The 21,814-nt window shown below is 38.0% G+C and overlaps 1 protein-coding gene across 2 annotated transcripts; it reads left to right on the forward strand.

Moving 5' to 3' along the window:
- Positions 1–131: 131 nt before the first annotated feature.
- On the forward strand, positions 132–21,814 carry ptprnb (protein tyrosine phosphatase receptor type Nb). 2 transcript variants are annotated; one of them, XM_039689288.2, is made up of 23 exons: positions 132–382; positions 3,273–3,323; positions 4,031–4,141; positions 5,998–6,103; positions 6,188–6,314; positions 6,444–6,783; positions 6,893–7,030; positions 7,159–7,193; positions 7,951–8,237; positions 8,476–8,562; positions 9,548–9,627; positions 10,989–11,053; positions 12,477–12,686; positions 12,896–13,147; positions 14,776–14,923; positions 15,131–15,204; positions 15,641–15,718; positions 17,132–17,251; positions 17,352–17,518; positions 20,724–20,777; positions 20,961–21,025; positions 21,134–21,207; positions 21,442–21,814. In XM_039689288.2, exons 1-23 carry the CDS (start codon positions 307–309, stop codon positions 21,511–21,513), a joined length of 2,817 nt encoding a protein of 938 aa, XP_039545222.2. In that variant the 5' UTR covers positions 132–306; the 3' UTR covers positions 21,514–21,814. The 2 variants fall into 2 exon arrangements, with proteins under 2 accessions (XP_039545222.2, XP_039545223.2); XM_039689289.2 differs by lacking the exon at positions 8,476–8,562.

Consider the following 21,814-nt stretch of genomic DNA (forward strand, 5'->3'; position numbering starts at 1 on the left):
TGTAAGCATGAAGTCCAAACCACAGACCAGCAATGGCCATTATGATGTAATTTGTGTATTACTTAAAATAACTGCATTACTGTACTGATAGTCGTGCCCACTTTCCGGATTTTCAGTCTGTCCTGCCCTCTCACCCCCTCCCTTCAGGAGCGCACTGGTGCTTCTTCTCGCAAACACTCATCTTTATCGCACTCTTGCCCACGTCTCGTGTTTCTGGTGTCTGGCACGCGCGCAACATCGCATTGATCGCTGTGTCATCTAAATATGTTTATGTAAACGGAGACCGAGGAGAGAAGCCGAGGGAAGATGAAATCGGCGCGTCTGTGGATGCTGGTCTGTTTGGCGACTGCGTGCTGTCAGCTTGGCGCCGGTGATAGATACGGTACGTCAAGAGCCCGAGCCACAGGTTAAGTTCAGCTGACTGAATGATGCATGTTTCAACTGCGGAAAATCAACTGTAATAAATAACAGATTTTAATATGGTTGCATATCTCCTCCCCTCCCCAATCACACATTAAATGCATGTGCACTTATAGCCTTCATAGTTTTTATTATTTTTTTGTTGCTACTTTAATGTCAAATTGTAATCTTTTATCATCTAAAGCTGCATTTGGAATTAGTATAAACGGGTTATTTTATAAAGAAGTACGTGCTTGCTAAACGCTATCTGTAAATGTTGCATGCATTTAATATAATTTTGATTTGTGGTTGCTCTAATGTTGACGTCGAAGAGATAACTTGTCTCGGGTGGGATGAATGGCTGCGTTTGAAAATATATTGAATTATGGGAAAAGTGCTTCTTGTTTTCACTACATTTAATGTTTTTTTTTTACTAATGTCAAAACTTTGTGTGTGTTAAGCAAAATCAGGGGTTCATTGGGAGTACTGAATAAAAGGCGTTTAAGAATGTGTATTAATATTATGTGTAAATTGTACAACATGCTTATTTATATACCTTATTTTGTATTTCTTTGAATTATTTCCTGCTGTTGTAAAATATTCTTATTATAACATTCGGCGATCTGGCAGGAGATAAAGGCATGATTCATAAACCCCGCAACAACGCAGCCTACCCTTCTGGTGATTTACGACGCAAACAGCCACATCTGTGTTTGGAATAGTTCACAGTTATAACACTATTTTTATTCTGGTACAATATGGATATTAAGTGGCATTTATCACTTATGCAGACATAATTTGAACAGCTAAGCAATCCTCTGCCTTCATAGTATTTTACGACTTTCACACAAGACATATAGTCCATTGCTAAGAGGCCGTTATTTTTGTTGGTGTAAAAACTCAGCAGCACCATGGACAGCGGAAGTGGTCCATTTCTAATTGCGCACAGTGGGTCGATTTGGGAACAATTGCTTCAAATTAAATTGATGTTGATGGGGCGTATGTGTGCGGGGTGGGGGGTGTCGGAGTGGTTGTCTGTACACAGGGATAGTATGTTCGCTTGTGCACTGCATCTGTATTAGCTCCTCTTCTGCAGGCTGACTCACCACTGACGAGCCATCTCACGTCACTCTTATCACAGCCGTCACTGTGAGGGCAGGAGGGTACAAAACTCTATGGGAATGTGTCATTTATCTATGAGAGAGCTGTTGTGTTGTCGAAGCTGAATAGTTTAAATATTGATTTCCATGTGACAAAGTCACATAATAGATAGGAGATGTGTAATTAGGCTGCTAATTATGGGTTTCAAATCAAGAAAGGAATCTTGGGGGATTTCTCTCCTCTCATTTTCTGTGTGGAAGACACACACACTCTTACACGTTTGCCTCACATACAGCATCGGAAAGACTTAACATTTATTTTGATATCGTACAGCAGACTGGAGCAGGAACTCCCACTCATGTAACCAACTTTCATCTTATGATTCAATTATATATGACGCGTGTGTCTACCCAACTCTCAAGTGTGTGTGTGTGTGTGTGTGTGTGTGTGTGTGTTTGTTTGAGAGAGCACAAGGGGACTGGAGGAAAAAGAAGGTTGGCAGAGTGCAAAATATTCTGGTATGTTTTCAAACAAACATGAAAAACTGGCTTGTCATATAGAGCTTGATATTGCATTTAAATCGTAATTGCATTAAAATTGCGTAAATCCTATTAAGAAACATTTATACTAAGATGTATATGACAGTAGAGCTCTCTTGCTTGTTTTGTCTCTGCATTCTGGCAAATTTTACTAATGCCCATTATGGTGACTGCGTTGTTCCAAACCAGAAGGGGTGGTAAAATGCATTTTCACAAGATATAACTCTCTTTAAGGTAAAATAACTCTCTGATGTCCTCAGTGTGTGTGTGTGTGTGTGTGTGTGTGTGAAGTTTTAGCACAAAATACCCCACAGATATTTTTATATAGCATGTTAAAGTTGTCAATTTTTGAGGGTTTGCAATAACGCACCATTTTGTGTCTGGCCCTTTAAATGCAAATGAGCTCCTACAGAGGGCGGAGTTTTAAGAGCTCGCGTGTGTTAACAGCTGCAATTTCCTCACACAGTCACTCAATGACAGAAACTGTTCTCCCTTTAATGTTAAAGTGGAGTCAGTCAAAGATGGAAAGACTCAAGAAGAAGTGACAACATGTAGAATGCAACAGGACGTCTCTGAATGGTTAGTTGATGATTTTATGTTGCTGATGTGGAGTTAACTATCTTCAATTAGTATATTCTGTCATGAAATCTACTGTTGTGAGATGCACACAGAGTGACTTTCTGTTGCATGTGAAAAGATGGACGCTAAAGTTTGAGCTGACTCACAAATTATACAACCACTCTTCCTCTTCTCAACATGGACTGACTGACTGTTCCCTGGGGCGGGGTTTATGTACATTTTAGGGTTGGTGATGTCACTAACCCGGGAGGAATGTCGTGTAGTCCCTACCAGCCATTTGTTGTAGTCCTTTTCTTTAAAAGCAAATATCTTCCTTTGCTTTGAACTTTGAGCGTTGCAACTTTGATAATGTTGTTTATGCTCAAACAGCAACATTACATACAAAGTAAAGTTGTAAAAGTGAAATCATAATTTACCACCCCTTTAAATTGATTGAAAGTGTTTGATAAGCAATTGAACAAACTGACTCATGGTGCTGAAATTTTCAGGGGTGTGCTGGTTAATTTAAATGCAACGCATTTCTCTCATATATCTTGAAACAACCTGCTCACTTATGAGAAGAGATGGTCTGTGCTGGTCTATTTTGTCAAATGTCAGAAAAAGAATAACCTAAAAGTCTTTCTCTGTTCCCTTTCTATATTTCTTTCTGCTAAGGTTGTCTGTTTGATGAAGGCCTGTGCTCCAACGAGCAGGTTTGCTGGGATGGTGAGTGCTGCCATATTTGACAGTTTCCGTTTTTCATAATGTTACTCATGACTGGAAAATAATGAACAATAATGAATAACTATGAGTCTCTGGAACAGATGTGCAATATTGACTCTACATAATGCTAGTGCCATCCCTTCCATCTTTTATGTTTTATTTGGCTTTCATGCGTCAGTCTTGCCCTCATGTTTATTTGTTTTATGTGTATAAAATTGCCTTCATTGCCAGTCATGCTTACAAACACGACAAACTGATTTTGTTAGAAAAAAATCCTGTAAATACAGATTATTATGTGTAGGTTTGATCTCTGACTATTTTGTTGCTTTTTTCTAAAGCTGATTTGTGCAGTTGAGTGTGTAAAAAAAAAAAAATCATTGACTACACAGTAAACACACACTTTCACCATCACCTGGTCTTACCCAATCAGTGTTCTTCAACCATTTCCATGGCAACTGTGACATCACACAACTTCACCCTCACTAGAGTCTCTGTTTATGTGAGATCCTCAGATAAACCTTGGTGTGTGTATTTTGTCAATGTTTGTGTCTGTCCCAAAGCTGCACAATATATATATATATATACATATATATATATATACACATTGTATATGTATTAGGTGAGCTGTTTGATATTGACAGGCCATGACCACTGTCTATTTATACAATGCCTAAGACACATAGTGTAAGGTTTCTATGTGTGTTTTCCAGATGAGCTGTTTGGTCAGTGTATTGCACAGAGACAGGAAAGGTTTCGCTACAGGGTGACTGCAGCTCTACTGGACAGACTGCAGTCATTACTGCAAACGCTTATGAAAGAAGGTGAGTTTCTCATGCAAATTTTAAAATCCTCCTTCAGTGGAAATTCAATTTCTTGGCACTTTTCCAGCTAGCAAAAAATGACGGTTGCCATGGAAACCACACAATGCAAACACAACGGGCAAAGTGACGATTCATCCACCAGCGTGTGACAGAAAATGGTCCAAATGTTACCACAGTAACCAAGGTCAAATGAATCAAAATTGAATACATGTGTGAATGTCCATCTATCAATGATGCCCTTTTTCTGGATGTATTGGTTTAATTGAAAAATACATTTCACAAAAAATCCAGTTTAACTCAAACTTGCACTTAAATCACCTCTTTATTTCGATAAATATCATAATAAAAAAACCTCATTAAATAAAAAAAGTCATTCTTTAAAGAGCCCCTATCATAGCATTTGAAGTGCTAATTGAGTTCCCAAAAACAGTTTAACGTGCATGCAAGGATAAAAAACACTTTAATTGTCTTATAATATGCATTTGTTTTTAACTGATTTGCTCAATGACTCCCAAATGATTCGTTCGATGATTCATTTTCCCAAACACCTCCTTTGAGTGACGCGAATCTGCGGCGATTGGTCAAATGACCCAGTTAGTTGTTATTGGTAAACCGTAGGCAGAGACTGTCGGCAACGGAACGCCCATAACCAGGATTATAGCTTGTCAAGTGTTGAAAATTGTATATAGTGTTAGAACAAACGTGTCAGAAAAAGTGCACTTTCCACACGATCCCTTACTCGCGTCTCCGTCAAAAGAGCAAGCTTTCCCGGCGAAACTCACATTGCGGGGGCTTTTGAAGGGCAGTGCTTATCATATAGAGCGAAGTCATATTTGGCTAAGTCGTTTAGGAGGTAATTGCCATTTTTCAATGAATGTCTGATGAATATCAAAAACAAAACTAACTTTACCCCGCTTAGAAGCTGCGCGGAGTGTACACAACACACACAACACAATATAACTATATTGTGCATGCTACAGAAAACATAACAGCGAACATTAGTAATATTACTTACAGATTGTGATTCGGAGGAGGACGAACCTGATCCATATACACTGGATACTGAGCCCTCATTCAGGAACAATCGGCTTGCGAATCAACACATTAGAATTCATTTAGGGTTTTGAATTTTGAATTATTCGTCATTAAAATGATGAGAACACAAGGTTCGGGCGTTGCTAATATGAACTCTGACCACTGATTCTTCACATGCTCGTCCCTGGACAATGGAAACAAGTAGCTTAACTGTCTTTGCAATGTAGAACACAGCATCTTCTCGACGTGATGCGATTCAGCTGAAGTATTTGAATGTGTTTTAGACGTCACTTCAAGTCTGTGCGCGCAGTTGTTGGGAGCGGCCATCTATGTCACGATGTAACAGCTAATGACTCGTTTCAAAAACAATTCATTTCATAGACTCAGAGTCGACTCTCACTATTGAAAGACAATAACTTTATATACGGTGCACTTTCAGATATAAATCTTTGCAGGATGTTTTCATTCCCTTAGAGCTATATTCCACACTACATGAACAGTCATTTTCAAAAATCCATGATAGGTGCTCTTTAAAAAAAGAAAATCTTTTGATGTGCCATTGGAAGGACCGTCTACCTCTTAACCTGTGAAACTCTCTAAAACGAATTACTCATGATATTTGTAATATATTTAATTATATATACTTTAAATATATTTAAAAATAACACTTAAGATGCATGTAAGAAAAACATAACTTTTTAGAATGAAACCAGTGTGTTTTAGACTTAACATGGATATTTCTATTTTGTAATTTACCGATAAACAATACAAACCTTTTTGGCTGCTCTGAGCTGTTGTGTTTTTCACTTTTTATTTTGCAGGATTAACTTGGCGGGATGATGTCACCCAATCAGTGATTAAGAAAGAACTAAGCAAAGTTCCGAAGATCCCACTGTCTTTTGGGATAAAGAATGTCCCATCCACAGAGTATACAATTTTGTCACATATTCAGTTTCCGTTCCCCTTTCTTCCACTGCGTTTATTTTTCTCTTAATCTCTCTATTACAAAAGGCCTCAGATTCGCCCTACAAACCAGCTCAACTCCAAACTGGTGCAGCCTTATATGGACTACATGATTGTCGATCCACCTCAGTCGTCGCTCCATATGCAGAGTTTGGATCCATATAGTTACCAGCGAGTGAGAGAACCTGCACAAGCACCATACACATACTGTAGCACTTTTGTAAAATTGTGCTTAAGGTAGCTTTGGACGGATGTCAACAACTACTTCTCTTTAATTCCTGCATCATGTCTTTTTGTCTCACAGTATGGTTACCAAGATGAAGAGGAACGCTCTTTGAACCTGGTGGATGGGGGCAGGTACCCACCGGCCTCCTCTCGCATTAGGGGAAATTCTCCACTCCCTCCGTCTCTAGATAAAGATGATCAGCTTCTGCAGGATCTGATGAATCTACTCGTTTCCTCACCTGCACAGCCGACCTCACGCCACCGTGTGGCAGCGCCTCACTCCGCCTCGTCTTTTTTTCAGGAGCTGGATTTCCCGCTTGACTATAACAAGGGGTTCTTTTCCCAAGATGAGAAGATCAACAGCCAACAGGACCAAAAGAAAGGTCCTCAGAAGTATGGAGTGTTTTCTGGGCACAGTGGTGAGATTGTTTGTTAATGTTAATGCTATATATATATATATATATATATATATATGTATGTTATATATACTTTCATTTTTTGCCAATGACTTCTGAACTCTGACTCCAGGACCCACTCAGCAGAGCCTGAATGAGCTGCTCCTGCAACATGGATTTGATCTAAACCACCTGAACCCCGAGGAGATGGAGCGTCTTTTCACTGTTCTTCAACTCCTGCAAAGCGAACCGACAAACAATCAGAGAAAACGTAAACACCCTGAGATTTCACTGGATTTTTTAAAGTGTATCAGTATAAAACTCCAAAATATACGCACCATATGAGTTGGAGATCCAAAAAATATGTTAAGTCATAACTGCTTGTTTTCCTTTATTCAGCTGAAACAAAGGATTCTTCTGCGCCTCCAAAAGTGGTGAGCATTAAAAATGTTTCTGCTGTAAAGTGCTTTAGTCTTGTTGCAAGGTTGGGTTCATCTCAGTAGTAATGCTATATATTACCTACAGGGGGCAGCAAGTGTTAACTCATAATACTATGAAAATAAATGTAGAACATTAGGGAAACAAGAGCCATAATTATGTGTGTTTTGTTTTGTAATTCTTTCATCTTTTAGGCCTCTTACCAAACATTAGTGTATCACTGTCCTTTTATACTGCTGAAACAAGATATTCTTTCCTCAACCTTTCGTCTATCCATATTCGTGGTTACAAAATAAACAGACACCACTTAATGGTCCTTCCAAAGGCATTTTAAAGAGAATAAGAGAGAAAAGACTTGGAAGATAAGCACTATACATCATAAATTGAACAAATCATCATCTGTTGTCAGTTTTAGGCTGGAATACACTACACAACCTTTGCCCAGATTTCTGCTCAGATTTACAGGATGAGTCGAGGTTAGTTGCCGAAAGTCAGAGCAAGTTGACAGATTTCACAGAAAATTGTGTGGTATGTGATGACTCGGATTTTTTAGCTTCACAATCAGACTATGATTCCATCCAGTTTGAGGATATCAAAAATGTTTGATATTTTGAGCCAATTTTAGAACAAGTGTTTCTGACGGAGGCTGTGTTTCGAACTTGAATGTCTGGTAGTGTGTGACAGTGTAACCAAGTCAAAAGTTGTGGAGTTTATTCCAGTCTATTCCTCACATGGCATGTTTTATGTGCTCAGATGAAGATTTCAGAGGAGGAGATGACCCATGTGGTGGAGAAGGCATCTACCCCAGCTACAAATTCCTCTTTCCCTTCCCCACTCAACCCCGGGCCCAAAACCTCCAATAAGAGCCCCGGGTCCCCAGGAACCAAGGATAACTCCATCCCAATGGGTGCCAGTGCACTAGGGCCTTCAGCTCTTAAACAAGAGGAAGGACGACTTGGAAAGGGAGCCCTGAGTGTGCAACCAGGAAAGAATGAAACCAAGTTAAAGGAGGAATTTGGATACATTGTCACCAATCAAAGGTACAACTAACAGTTGACTGTTGGACTGAGTGCTAGTCTATGTGGGCGTTATTTTTGTCTGAAAGTAAAGTAGTCATGTGGTTTTTGTTTTCAAAACACTACCGAAGGACCTGAGGGCACACGTCAAACTGGATATTCAGCGGAGAGTCTGTTTGTGTGTTGTTTTTGTGAGTTATGTGTTGGTTTGTGCTTGTGGAATTGTGTGTGGGGGCATATGAATGTGTATGTCTCTCTACAGCCATCTTAGTCTGTCTGATGGGGTTCGTCTTCTGAAGACCCTTGCTGAGAGGATCCATCTCACCACTGGCTCTTTCATCAATATCAGGTAGGCTTAGGTTTAGCAGCAAAAGCCCAGGAGAATCCCAGAACTAGCTTTGATGCGGTGGGCACTAACCCTAAGGCTAAGCTTTATTTAATTAGCAAACTTGCAAAGGCATTTACTAACACACAATTTGAAGATATGGAAATAAAAAAGCAAGCTGTTTAACGTAGCTAACACTGCTTTACTTATTTAATATAGTTATTTTATTAAAGCAAACAGTCTTGATTGCTGTTTGTTGCTGTGGTAAACACTAATCCCACTAACCCTTTTTACTAAATCAAACTGTGGTGAGCTGGAACCTTGATCCATTGTCCAGGAGGACAGAGGGGGATGGCTAAGAGGGAAAGAATGAGAGAGAAAAGTGAATGGAATGAACTGACCTCAAAAGTGAAATTGCTTCTCTACTTGTCCTTCCCTTTTTGCTTGGATCAAAATATCTAACATAATCAGGGTTTGAAATTAACCCCTGCCAACCCACCAAATGCGGTTGAAAATCAACCATGGCAGGTAATGCGTATCAACTCACTAGCTAATTTGACAGGTCATGTTTCATAAATGACTTTTTTCCTATGAAGTTCCTATTTTCCTTATTACCTGTCCAAAGCCCAAGAGGAACCTCCAACATTATTGGAACAAAAGCTTAAAGAAGTTTGACATGGAGTGTCGCGCCACATCTATAAAATGAGAAAATGTGAAAAGTCACAAAGAATTTTTTTCTGTTTTATTTTTTGGTATTCCCAAACAATGACTGACTTTTATAAAACTGGAAGCCATTCAATGATTCAAAATCAAATTGATTAAGATATATATAAATCTAAGCTTTGAATTGATAATTTGGTTTATTTCTGATATTCTTGTTTTGGCAAGTTCTGAATGGCTTGTAAAAATGTTGTGGCCTAATTAGCTGGTGAGTGAAAAAGTTTATTTCAAACCCTGTTCATAATCATGTGGGAAACTTGCATGTGATGATAAATTCTGCTCTACACAGTGTGGTTGGTCCAGCTGTCACTTTCCGGGTGCTCCCTAACAGCCAGAATTTAACAGCAAATGAGGTGTCCGAAAAGGCCGGTGAGTAATGAAGAGAATGTTTCACTGTGATGTTTGTCACACAGAAGTGTTTCTGAGATACATAATAATGGCTCAGAATTCATACAACACAAAAAGTAAAAACTGAATACTTGATAAGCTTAGGTTTTTTCCCAATCTTGATGTATTTCTGAAGAGCTTCTCCTTGTTTTTAAAAAGAAAATGGCCTTTATTTTATGCTATAGCCATGAAGATGATTTGCCACTAGAAGTTGGTGTTATTAGGGGGAGGGGCATTTCTCACTCTAGAAAGCATTTGATTTGACTTAATAAGTGAGTGCACCATGAGTCATCAGTTTTTTGGCCTGTTTCTGAAAGAGGACTGGATTGTAATTGTGTATAAAAAGTGACTTTTGAAAATGTTTGGAGCACACTAAGCCTTAAAAGCAAAAAGAACCAGGTGACTAAAAATCTGTGTGAATGAGTCACGTGGCCCACATCCGTTGAATTCTATATTTGCACCAAGTGTGTATATTATTGATTAATGTTATTGAACATAAGCTGTGTATTTTATTTTATTTCATTTCAGTTACGTGCCATTATTAAAGTAATAAGCTACTTGAAGCTGTGCGCTTTTAGAATCGTGTTAAAAAATAACTGTAGGGTAACCTTTTGTGACTCGTTGCTTATACGACAAAAGACTGCGCACAGTGTATAGACCTCAGCAGCACCATCTTTGATTTTTAGGAATGAAAGCGAGGCTATGAGGGATAGACATCTCTTCAGTGGGTTGTAGCCTACTGTTATTTAATGTGTTTTTACGAAACCCTGCAAAATGACCTTTGCAAGAAATTTCAGAAGACAAAAAAACTCCGCATTATACCGCATACCGCAAAATACCGCATTTTACAGTCCATGACAATGAAAACATGGTATATGTTATCATGGTATATCAGCCCATTCTCACTCCCAAGGCGTCACCTAACTGACGCCTTGGGAAGCATTTGGACATGCTTCAATATCTGACGCTTTAGGCGCCCTTAGCGTCAGTTAGATGACGCCCTAGGATCGCGTGTACCCTACCCCCACCCCACACCTAAACCTAACCGCGTCCTCTAACAGACGCTTTCCTTTAGCGTCAGTTAGATGACGCCGTAGGATCGCGTCATGTAAGTGACGCTAAAGGGCGCCTAAAACGTCAAATATTGAAGCATGGTCAAAGGTGACGCCTTGGGGTGAGAATGCGTTGGATAAGCTATCCCCCCACAGCTTCACTTTCATACCTGTCATGGCTCTGCTCTAAATAAGTTCAATGTCTTCTATGTATTAGCTTATAAGAAACTATGTTGAGAAAACAGCTGTCTGTGACTGTCTTTACATAGATTTTGATTTTTTCACATGCAGTGGCTCAAAAGAACCTTCTAGAATCAGAGACTGGTCTAAAGGTGCTTCAGGCAGGTGTTGGGGAGGTAAGGATGTGCAGAAACATTGAATCAATGTCTTAACTTTTGAGCCTGTTGTTTATCCCTTTCCCGATGATTTCTGTCTCTTTCGATGGTTGAGGAGGGAATATCTCACAAGACCCTTGACACCCACCCCCGTCTCATTTGCTTTGTTGCTATGACAACGACATCATACGTGTCAAACTGTCAGGCGCGCGTTCACACGACTCTAAGCGCGCGGCCGATTGCCATCCCAAATGCTTCTCCCCTCAGAGCGCAACATTCCCGCAAAACATCACGATGTCTGTTCCAGGGCTTGAGCTCGGTCACCGTTGTTCGTTTCCCGCGAAATTAAACTTACCAACCGTAATTGTTCCTAACAAAAGTGGACGAAATTCAAATGTCAAACCGGTGCAGAAGAGCTCTAGGGTTATTGCACGTAACGTTACAAATTTCTGTTCATCTTCGGCGGACCACCGGGCGCGTGAGGTTTCCATTCTCCATTAGTTTATTGATTTTTTGGTGAGTTGCACTTCTTCTTAAACTTGATTAAATGTTACGTTGGATTAATATCGTGTTACATTTTATTAAGCATGTTAATTAAACACGTGCAAGTGCAGGTCATACGGGACAGTAAAAATAAATAGGCTAAATCAATGGGTTTTCCCAGCTCTTCGAAGTAGATTAAAGCTTATGATCAGAATTGTAATCTTTTTATAAAAAAGCGTCAGCAGTGCTAAATGATTAAAGTTCAATTTAAATGTAATAAATAAAAGAGTAGTTTAAGTACTGACCTGCCCAGACTGATTTTATTTCCTGCTGTAGTCGTTAAACTGTTTTCCTCGAAGTGCTCAGTGATTTGTTGAAATAAAGAACGCGCATTAAAAATGACCAATCAGAATGATTTGTAGTCAGAATCTCAGCACAGACCGTGATGTCAGGTAAAGTTGGTTGCTGTGGCGACAAGGTCAGTGCGGTGTGCACACAGGAGTGATGATGTAATGCCCTGGCTCCTGTGTGGTCTGCATCATTCTAGCCGAGAAATAGGACTAGGGAATGTGAAGGGATTCTTGTGTTTTGAAATGAGTTGTAATAAATGATTTAGATAGTCTTCAACGTCTGTTTTCTCTCAGCATTTCTGTCATGTTACTACTATACTTACATCAGACGTTATGATGTTGCCCACTGAGTCATAGTTCCAGACAGCAGGGTGGGATGGGCAGCCCTGTTTTAAATACTTGTTTTAATACTCCTTATGGACCCGCTCTCCCTCTTCACTTTTCCATCTTAAAGAGATTTCAGAGAAATACACAGTCCTTTATGGTTCCTAAATTATGTGCTTCTATAGGATAGTACAAACTCTGATAACAAAACATTAATTATGGGTTGTATAAATGATTTGTGATTCATATATTTGTTTTCATCTGTTTCCTTCTCTCCGTCATTGCAGAAGAACGATGGCCATGCGTTGCCAATGGCAACACGTGTACGTGACAACACCCAGTGGGTGTTCCTCATGTTTGTGGGTGTGGCTTGTGTGGGTGGACTCCTGGTGGGGGCGTTGACCATCGCCTGCTTGCGCACCCATGCCCGCCAGTTGGCCGCAGGGAAACTAGGACTAGGACCTGAAGCAGGAAATGTGACACATTATGAGTACCAGGTCGAGTGTTTGAAATGAGTACTGCAATAAAATCATTCTCTGAATTCTCAGCTATTTTAGTGGCATGTTATTATCAGAAACTAATGTGATCAGATTTATTTGATTTGAACAGAAGCAAACCAGACTGATTTACTGTGTGAATTTCATTTTGTCAGTAGTAGCTAATTCTGTGTTTCTTTTCACATTCTCTGATTTACTTAATTTTTCAGGATCTTTGTCGGCAGCACATGGCTGCTAAGTCCTCTATGGGCAGGCAGGACTGCGGAGCCGGAGCTGCAGGGGGTGCCGGTGCAGGAGGAGGAGGTGGTGGTGGAGGAACGGATACGTCACGAGTCAGTAGCGTGTCGTCACAGTTCAGTGACGCACCTCAACCAAGCCCTAGTTCACATAGCAGCACCCCCTCCTGGTGTGAGGAGCCAGCACAGTCTAACATGGATATCTCCACTGGGCACATGATACTGGTAGACACTCTATACCCCTATTTGCCGACACAAAAAATGTAATTCACCTCGAGTGTAAACAATTAAGGCCTGTTCGCACCAAGAACGATAACTATATGGTAGAGCTGCACGATTCTGGATAAATTGAGAATTGCGAGAGATTGCGATTAGAGATTGCGAAATAGAGATCGAACAGACAACTAAACAAAATAAGAAGTAATTTACTTAAGGTTTTGACAAAATGTTAATGGCTGCAGTCTATTTAAAAAAGTGTTCAATTAATTTGAATGAATTATTTTTTAAAAACAATCGGTTTGAACTTTGAATGAGTGATTCAATGACTCATTCATAAATACTTCACTTGTTTTATTGCTGGATGAATAAGTTGCTACATCCCAATTCGCAAACTATCTGTACTAAACAACAAGGGCCAAGTTACTTTCAAAAGGGGTTACTTTCTGTTACCCTTTGAATATTTGAAGAGTTCAGATGCAAAAGCCTCTAAATGCCATTTGAAATTTTCTTCTAAAATGACCATTTTTATCAAGCGTGTATATTTAAGTTCAGTAATTTCACTTAAATGACAATAAATAGGTAATCTTCATTGCCATTTAAGTGAAATTACTGAACTTAAATATTTAGGCTTGATAAAAATGATCATTTTAGAAGAAAATTTCAAATGGCACTTAGAGACTTTTGCATCTGAACTCTTCATTTGTAACCAGGGTCCAGTCATCTCCTCCCTTCCTCTTTCATCTTCATCCTTTTCACCAAAAAATCACAGTACAAAGAACATGGTGGATGTTGGAAAATAACAATGGGTTTTTTGTTAACCAAATGCTTTTTAATCATAGCTATTACTTCAATGCAAATGAACAAGCGCACTGCAATAGTGACGGGCATGTTCAAGTATGCCAGATATGCGCATATTCTGTGCAATAGGCTGTATTTAACATATCATGATGACTCACTGGTTGAGTATTTGCGCTAAATCTAAAGTCTAAAATCTATATCACAGATTTGGCTTACACGAACTTCCCCAGTAAACTGAGTAAACATAATAAATAACCTGCCAAATTGGCTAGTGATTTGATAGCGTTACTGCTTTCCCATTCGGCGGGTGTTCATTTCAAACCCTGTTTGTAACACAGAAATAATGATGCTTTGGTTGAAAAGACTGTTTGTGAATCTGTTCAGTACCTTTACTTGACAACTTCTTTCTCCCAGTCAGTGGCACCGCCAACGCAGATCTGAATGTTGCGGTTTGATTTTAGTAGACACAGGAGAATTGTTGTCATTAAGGAATGAGATCGTGTGGGTGTTTAAATCGTGCAGCTCTACTATATGGTGTGGACTTAACTTTTCTCATAGAATTACAACACTTATTAACATTTTATAGTTATCATAGTATTCATCCCTGGTGTGTCACAGCCTTTTATTCGTTCTCTTTGGCCTGCAGGTATTCATAAACATTAATATTTACTATACTTACTTCATGTTTTACAAAGTTCATGTTTCTGTTTTGATTTTGTTAGTAAACTGGCATTCTCTAAAATTTATGTTTTCAAGTAAGTATCACATGAATGAGCAGCATTCCTCAGAAATCAGGAGTCTTTACTGTTGTTTCACTCTCTCTCTCGCTCTTCTAGGCATATATGGAGGATCATCTGAAGAATAAAGACCGTTTGCTCAAAGAATGGGAGGCTCTGTGCTCCTACCAGGCTGAACCCAGCACCATCTCAGTGGGCCAGAGTGAAAGTAACATAAAGAAGAACCGCTGCTCTGATGCCGTGCCCTGTGAGTAAGACCCCATCGCCCCCACCCCCTGCATGCAAGTGTACCTGAGGAGTTAGTTCATTGTGAACTCACAACTCACACTATTTATTCTATAAAATGGCATAAAAAAGTGCATTAGTGCGTAAATTGGGACGTATCTCTTTTTCACACAACCTGATCGACCCTTTTTAATAGATTAGATGTGTAACTGTCAATTGTTTTATGCAGATGACCATTCAAGAGTGAAGCTGAAACCTGAGGTTAACCCCTCCAGGAAAGATTACATCAACGCCAGCACCATTGTAAGTATGTGCACGTGATGGTCCTCTTTGCCCTGGACCTCATCATGTGACTCAGTGCAGTTTGAAGTGCCTGCATTATTGTCTCTTTCCTTTCCTCTGTAGCTGAAATCTAAAGCTAGAAAGCCGTCCTTTCCTTGCATCTCCTCCTGTTACCAAGGCAATAATCCATTTATTCCTCATAGATTTGCAAGGCTGCCACTGATTTCGGAATCCCCCTCTCAGCGTTGCCATGGTTACATTGTATTGATCTCATTCATGATGTTTAGGTCTGGAATCCCCTGCTGCTCTGTTGTAGTTGAGAGCAAGGGATCATCAATTAAGCCTTCATGCGCCTCAGATCACATTAATGGCTTGTTGTCGTGGTGATGGGCAGATCCAGGGTTAAGAAGGGCTAAAGCACTGACCCCTGACCTTTTGTCTACTATTGACCCTTTAGATCGAGCACGACCCCCGGATGCCAGCTTATATTGCCACCCAAGGACCTCTCTCACACACCATATCTGATTTCTGGCAGGTCAGTCACATCTGTTTATGGAAATGAGACCTTTGTAATCATTTGATATTTGAGCCAGACCGATATTATCGGACGATATTAGGCATTTTCCAAACTATCGGTATCGGCAGTTATAATGGCCGATAAATGAATATTTCAAAAATAAAATAAAAACGGACGAAACACGCTTGAACCATGTCATGAGTGTTGGAGTTGTATAGTTTGTCCACCAGAGGGCACTCTACACCGTTCCTGTTGGCAACACTCATTGAGTTGGTCACTATACATACATTGCTTGAATAACAATTAAAAGAACATCCCTATCAGTTCTCTTAACTCAAATAAGCATGACAAAAATTGTGACTATCATGTCCAGTTTCAAATAAATAAATAAAATATCGGCCGATATATCGGAATATCGGATTTTAAAACCCAAAAATATTTGTATCGGTATCGGCCTTCAAAATCCTTTATCGGTCGGGCTCTATTTAATATAAAGTAATACAAGTTGCTTGAAATGTACATTACCATTAAAAAGTTGGGTCAGCAAAATTAAATACTTTTATTCGGCAAGGATGTATTACATAGTTCAAAAGTCACGGTAAAGATTAAAAAAAATCAATAGTAGAATTTTTTTATTACATTAATAAAAAAATTCTATTTCAAATAAGCTTTCTAGTCATCAGATCAGTAATAATAATAAATGCATTACGGTTGCCGTAAAAATATGAAGCAGCACAACTGTTTTCAACATTGATAATAATAAGAAATGTCATCTGAGCACCAAATCAGCATATTAGGATCATGTAACACTGAAGACTGGAATAATGGCTGTTGAAAATTCAGGTTTCCCATCACAGGAATAAATACAACTTTAAAATATAAATTAAAATATAATTAATTACATATTAAATGTAAATTATATCATTTTGCAGCTTTAGTGAGCATAAGAGAATTCTTTCAAAAACATAAATAAATCTTAAAGGGATAGTCCACTTTTTTTTGGAAATAGGCTCATTTTACAACTCCCCCAGAGTTAAACAGTCGAGTTTTACCGTTTTCTGACATTTTCTGATATTTAGAAGAATATCATAAACCAAACAGTTTCTGGTCTCATTGACTTCCATAGTAGGAAAAAAATATACTATGGAAGTCAATGAGACCAGAAACTGTCTGGTTACTGATACTCTTCGAAATATCAGAAAATCGGCTGAATGGATCCGAAAACGGTAAAACTCAACTGGTTAACTCTGGGAGAGTTGTAAAATGAGCCTATTTCCAAAAAAAGTGGAGTATCCCGTTAATGCTTACTTTTTGAATGGTGTAATGGTGTATATTTCACACTGTTCTATGTATCAATTATTGCTTATTTTCTGTGCATTCATGTAAATACAGCTTAAAAGGCATGTTTTGTAAGCTTTGTATGTTGCGCAGATGGTCTGGGAGAGCGGATGTACAGTCATAGTGATGATGACGGCTCTGGTTGAGGACGGAGAAAAGCAGTGCGATCGCTATTGGCCCGATGAGGGATCTTCTCTCTACCACATTTATGAGGTTTGTAATATCACGTGAACCTGAAGAGATGCCTCGAGCTGTTCACTTTATGTAGTGTAAACTATATCAAATTTTATTACCCTTCAATCACCTCACTCAGGTGAACCTGGTGTCTGAGCATATCTGGTGTAATGACTTCCTGGTGCGTAGTTTCTACCTAAAGAACGTCCAAACCCAGGAAACTCGCACCCTCACTCAGTTCCACTTCTTGAGCTGGCCCGCACAGGGAATACCCACCTCCACACGCCCTCTGCTGGACTTCCGCAGGTACTACACATGCTCACAAACATACATAATACGTACAACGTTACTTGCACATGTATGAAGGCTTAATTATTGCCTGATTGTCATTTATTCACTCTAATAGCAATAAAATGCTATAAAATAATAAGAATCATCATTATTGTAATTTATTGTATTGTAATTGGGATAGGTGATATTTTTAACAATTATAAATATTTTTATATTTAATTTTTTTTAATTCATGTCACTTTACAACTTTTCAGTTTAGTGTAAACAAATGACTGCATATTCTTAAGGTGTTAGTGTAATAAGCATACACTATAACTTTCATACACAAAAATGACAAATAATATTTAGAAATTACATTACAAAACACTTTTTTTTTGCAGACAAAACCATGACAGCTCTGTGTGAATTTATGTATATGTCAGTTTGACGTCATGTTCTCCATTTGCTCTCTCTTTTCTCCCAGCTGCCTCGATATCATTCCATCATGTTATACTCTTAATCCCTCCATTCACTTCAGTCTCTTTTATCGTCTCGACCTCTGTCTGTCTCTTTCTGTGAGCGATGGAGCGCAGTAGCGAGGTATTGCACAGCTGTCTGTGTCATTTTTGTGGTTTGCAGCTAGTAGTCTGGTTCCAGTTGCATAGTCACAAAAATGAGCACAGACAGGTGTGGCTGCAGCAACGCTGACGAAACGCTCCATCGCCTAACTCCCCCTCCTCATTCTCTGTTGACCTTTTCATCTTAGTCTCTTTTCATTTCCTTTTCTGTGTCTCTCCTTTCTCCAACATATCCTTGCATTACATGCTTTTTGAAGTTGACGTTGCTTGTTTCTTACCGCTCTTGACTGGTATAACACTCCTCTTTTTGATCTCTCTGGCTCTCTACTGTGCGGTGGTCCTGATGTTTTCCTCTGATCTCTGTGGGTCTCCACTCTACATTAGCCTCGATTTTACAGTTCTTGCAAGGCGACCACTGTGTTGAAATTCCTCTCATCTTTATTCATTTTTGTTCTCCACCAAAGGCTCCATATATTGCAGTCCAAACACAGTTTAAACTTTGCTCTGTAGATTAAATTAATCTTATGTTGTGCTTTGCTGTTTTTTTTTCCAGCCACTGAGAAAATTAATCGAAATCCAAACATTCTTCGTCATCAATAAAAATCGCATACATCATGATATTATTATAAACATTAAAATGATTAATACCCAATAGAACATATTTCTATTTTCTTTTAGTTTTTTTTATCAAATTATAAAGCTTAACCATATCAGAATCCAAACATTCGCCATTATCAATACAAATCACAATCATCATGATATCAATATAAACACTAAAATAAATAACACACAGAGCAACATATATTTATGACGACTTGCAAAAACCTCTAAGACGGTCTTTTTTTTTATTAGGCTCCTATTTTTAGGTTCAGTAATTTCACTTATATAAAGGTTATTATGTGAAGATTTTTGAACTACCTTCACTGTTCACTGACACATTCACTGTTATAAGTAAAATTAAAAACATAAATGATCAAGGTCTTTTTGGGACATCTGAAGTATTTGTGTATGCGTAAATACACACACACACACACATATATATATATATATATATTAGGGCTGTGCAAAAGTTAATTGCGATTAATCGCATCCAAAATAAAAGTCTGTGTTTACATAATATATTTGTGTGTGCTGAATATAATTATTTTGTATACATAAATACCTATGCATGCATGTATATATTTAAGAATTATTTGTGCTTAAATTCTGTATATATTTATAAAAACATTATCTATATTGTATAAATATAAATATTTTATATATGAATAACACATTTTCTTAAATATATACATGCATGTGTGTGTATTTATATATACAAAATAATTATATACAGCACACACAATATATATATATATATATATATATATATATATATATATACACACACACACACGCACGCACACACACACACACACTTTAACTTGTTATATTTGGCATCATCATCATCAATACAAATCACAATCATCGTATAAGAACAACAAATTACACAGAGCAACATATTTATATTTATACTTATTTGTTTTATTTTTTTAAACTTAAAAATGTTCTGTATGTTAAAATGTTAAATTATTAAAATGATTAATCATCATATTATAAATGCACACTACCTTTCAAATGTTCAAGGTAAGGAATATTTGAAATAATTATTTAACTTTTATTCAGCAAGCATGCATTAAATTGATCACACTAGTCACAGTAAAGACTTTTACATTGTTACAAAAAATAATTTAAATATAAAATAAACTTTCTATTCATCTTAGAATTGAAACTGAGCTATTGGTGCTTAACCAAGCACTTTTGATAAACTGTGGTTGTTTTTAAATGTGCTATACAAATACATTTGAACATTGAACTATTCTTCAAAGAATCCTGAAAAACAATATCACTGTTTATACCAAATATTAAGTATCAAAACGGTTTACAAAATTAATAATAATATAATAAATATATTCTTAAAAGTTTCTTAAGCACTAAATCATCATATTAGAATGATTTCTGAAGCATCATGTGACACTGAAAACTAGAGTAAAGGCTGTTGAAGAGTCAGCTGTGCCATTAGGAATAAATTACAAATATATTAAAATAGAAAATATTTGTTTTAAATTGCAATAATATGCAAATAAATGCAGCACTAATCATAATTTACTTCTTTAAAAGCCATTAAAAGTACTAAACCCAAACCGTTGAATATAGTTCTATACAGTTTTTATAGACATTTAAAGGGATAAATTAAAGGGACCAGAAACTGTCTGGTTACTGATATTCTTCTAAATATCAGAAAGTCGTCTGAATGTATTTGAAAACGGTGAAACTCAACTATTTAACTCTGGGGGAGTTGTAAAATGAGCCTATTTCCAAAAAAAGTGGAGTATCCCTTTAAGAATCTGACTTACATGAAACGAATATTTGTTATTCAACATCAAAATATTTGGAAAAATGGATTTGGATTGCTTTTCTGGCGTTTGATTACGGTACTTATTACATACTTTTGTACTGCATACTCCTTTACACTGTCATTTGCATTCTTGTGAACAGCTGACAGAAAACAATGCCAATACATCTTACAATATTGTTATTTTGAGCTAATCTAACTTAAAAACAATTTTTTGGTGCTTTGCAAGCACTAGTATTTCCTTCAGGAAATTTTTCTTTCTACTCTTCAGGAAAGTCAACAAGTGCTACCGTGGACGCTCCTGCCCCATCATCGTGCACTGCAGGTATTTTAACGCATTGATGCATTCGAGGAATTAAACGTTTTTATAGTGTAATTTTTTTAAGAGATGCTAAGCCTACCAAACATTTTATTAAAAGGTGTTTTGAAATACACCCAGTATTCTTGTGTACAAATGTCACATTAGATTTTTAGAGTGTATTGCTCACAGTATTGGCTTTCCGTGCAGTGATGGTACAGGCCGGACTGGAACATACATCCTGATCGACATGGTCCTGAACCGCATGGCTAAAGGTCAGCACATGATATAAAAACTAGTAAAGTTTGTGAAGAAATCACTGTTTAGGAAAGTACAACATACTGAAGATGCTTAATAAAGTTGTGCATTGTTTCTTAACACAGGAGTAAAGGAGATCGATATTGCCGCAACCCTGGAACACATTCGAGACCAGAGGCCAGGAATGGTGCGCACCAAGGTAATGAATCAGAGCTGTGCTCAGTAACACCACAAAGCCCCATATGAGAAATAAAAGCACTATTGTACCCATAAAACACCACAGTATCAGCAGCCCTCGCTTGTTCTCCTCAGTTGCAGTAACTGCTATATATCATTTTCATTGGCGCTGATGGTGTTATTAAAGGAGAGTGTGACGGATGAAGTAGTGGATCGTAAAATAGAAACGCTGATCTATGCTTTTCTCTCTCCTCAGGATCAGTTTGAGTTTGCACTGACCGCTGTTGCTGAAGAGGTTAATGCTATTCTCAAAGCTCTACCCCAGTGAAACGGATGCCCATGACTGAGCAGACACACACATACACACTCACAGATTACATGCATGTGTGCATACATGCCTTATGTGGCCACTGAGGTTAGTATTAGGGATGTGCACAGGTAATCAACTAGTCAAGTACTCATTCTACAACTAACTAGTAAAACTCTTAAATTGATTTTCCTTTGCCTTCACTTAACTCTCAGGTGCTCTTCGGTCATTTCTGACCGAAAAATTGTCTGTTTTGAAATTTTAAAAATCTTCAGAAAATTTCGAAACTTGGTGACTTTTATGGCATTGGGTATGTGAACAC

Source organism: Pimephales promelas, chromosome 8 (assembly GCF_988280905.1).
Source record: "Pimephales promelas chromosome 8, fPimPro1.hap1.1, whole genome shotgun sequence".
In the NCBI taxonomy this organism is placed as follows: Eukaryota; Metazoa; Chordata; class Actinopteri; order Cypriniformes; family Leuciscidae; genus Pimephales; species Pimephales promelas.

Excerpts from the sequence above, each read along its gene's own strand:
- ptprnb (XM_039689288.2), top strand. The coding sequence starts at position 307 with ATGAAATCGGCGCGTCTGTGGATGCTGGTCTGTTTGGCGACTGCGTGC. Across the intron at positions 383-3,272 it reads TGGCGCCGGTGATAGATACG|GTTGTCTGTTTGATGAAGGC; the intron begins GTACGTCAAGAG and ends CTTTCTGCTAAG. Across the intron at positions 3,324-4,030 it reads CGAGCAGGTTTGCTGGGATG|ATGAGCTGTTTGGTCAGTGT; the intron begins GTGAGTGCTGCC and ends TGTGTTTTCCAG.